We start from the raw sequence: 2,003 nt of genomic DNA, 5'->3' as shown, positions 1-2,003 counted from the left end.
AGGTCGAAGAACTTGATGTCGTGAGGAAGACTGCGCTCGTTGTAGAGCTTGATGCGCCGCGCCAGCCCCACCACCAGCCGCCCCTCTGCCGTCAGCTCCTGCGCCATGGCGCTGCTGAACACAATGTTGCACAGGCATTTCAGGGATTCCAGGATTACATCCAAGTCTGGGACCTCCCGGATGAGCTCCTCCGAGTAATCGATGCCGGCGTGCCTGGAGAGGGTCTTCAGGCCTTCCTTGGTGGTGAAAGGGTCGAGGCAGTGCTTGTCCCGGGACAGGATGCGGATGCTCTCCAGGCAGGCGACCTGGCAGGACGGCTGCAGCTCCCTCTCCAGGAACCTGATCAGCAGCTGGGCCATTTTCTGTGCAGTTGGAAACAAGCAATGCCTTGGATACTGATGCTTCCCAGCGCTCCCTCCGGCCCTAGCGTGCTCTGCCCTGGACAACAGCAGTGTCACCTGGGCCCACTCAGGTGTGCACTCGGCAGCATTTGGGAAGTGCCTGGATCTGGCATTGATCCTGACCAGTTTGGGCAAGAACAACCAGGAAAAAAATGTCTTGCAGAGGGTATTGGGTGTAGAGGGAGAGCACAAACAGGTCCCTGTGGTGGCTCTGCCCTGGTGAGGATGGGTCAGGCTGGCAGGGCCGACCTGCCCCCCTGCACAAGGGAGGGACACAGGACCCAAGGGAGGTGAAGAGAGCACGTGGTGCCTTGGGAAAAGAGGTGAAGGGACCTCAGGAGATTCAAATAAGCAGCATCTCCTCAATTTCAGTGCTGTCTGGAGCCCTACTGGCCCAGATCCTCCATGGGTACAGACTGGCAGCGCCCCACTAACACAATTCACGGGAGCTGCAAAGCTCATGGGGAACAGTGAGTCACGGAGCAGCACGAGAGCACAGGTAAGGCCTCACAGACACGGGCAGCTCAGGCTGAACCACGTGTGGCAACACTTGACGTCACAGCAGTAACCCACACACACCGCTGCAGGAGCCCACCGGACCTCAAACACAACACAGCTCAGAGCACAGGTCTTCCTGTGACGTTACAAGAGTGAAAGAACCCAAAAATGAGGTTTGTAACTAGCCTAACACAGCCCCATTGGTTACACTTCGAAATAATCAGAGAATCATTAAGGTTGAAATCATTAATCATAATCATTAGTCATTATTCATAATCATCCAGGTTGGAAAAGACCTCCAAGACCATCAAGTCCAACCTGTGACCAATCAGCACCTTCACCACCACACCAGGCCACGTCCAGGCGTTCCTTGAATACCTCCAGAGACAGACAATGACCACACCACCTCCCTGGGCAGCCCCTTCCAATGCCTGACCGCCCTTCCCATGAAGAAATTCCTCCTGATGTCCAACCTGACTCTCCCCTGGTGGAATGAAACTGCTGCGGGAAGGAATGAAGAAAAACTGAACTTCCGTCCCTAATGCGAGGCTCGTGATGCGCCCCACACTCACATCCTGGGGAAATGAGGAAGTACAGCTGCTCTCTTCTCCTTCCTCACACAGAGACAGAGCTTCAGGTTCAGCCCCAGCAACCAAAGCCTCGGGCTGGCTCAGGAGAAAGAGATCTCGGGGTGTGTGCCTGAAGCTGAACCATCTGAACACCCGAGCACCAGGAGCTGGTGGTGATGCTCAACTCGTATTTGGGGCATACACCCCAAAAGTGGGACCCTGTGCCCAGAGCCATGCTCTGTGTGACTGTCCCAGCTCAAGCAGCGGGTCAGTGCAAGGCAAAGAGCTCGGATCTCATCAGATCCAGTCCCACGTTTCAGGCTGTGCCTGGAACACTCCGTGGGGCCGCAGCTGGCCCTGGCACAGCCAAAGGAGGCCCCGCTCTCCGCCCGGGTCAGCTGGCCTGTACTTGCTGTGCTAACACAGGCATTGGCACCATCCACCAGTGAACTGACCACAGAACTGAGCCAGCTGGAAAACAATCCAAAGAAAACAGTCATCCTTGCGGCAGAACAGCCAGGCTGAGGCCTGCCCC

At 56.3% G+C, this 2,003-nt stretch overlaps 1 protein-coding gene across 1 annotated transcript in view; it reads right to left on the bottom strand.

Moving 5' to 3' along the window:
* The window catches only part of RIC8A (RIC8 guanine nucleotide exchange factor A), a 9,202-nt gene that overhangs the window by 4,027 nt on the left and 3,172 nt on the right, over window positions 1-2,003 (bottom strand). Inside the window, exon 4 of the mRNA XM_008632521.2 lies at window positions 1-362. Coding sequence (XP_008630743.1) covers window positions 1-362 — 362 coding nt within the window. The remainder of the gene's footprint in view (window positions 363-2,003) is intronic.

Source organism: Corvus brachyrhynchos, unplaced genomic scaffold, assembly GCF_000691975.1.
Source record: "Corvus brachyrhynchos isolate BGI_N302 unplaced genomic scaffold, ASM69197v1 scaffold624, whole genome shotgun sequence".
Taxonomy (NCBI): Eukaryota; Metazoa; Chordata; class Aves; order Passeriformes; family Corvidae; genus Corvus; species Corvus brachyrhynchos.
This window is presented reverse-complemented; position numbering and strand designations above follow the sequence as displayed.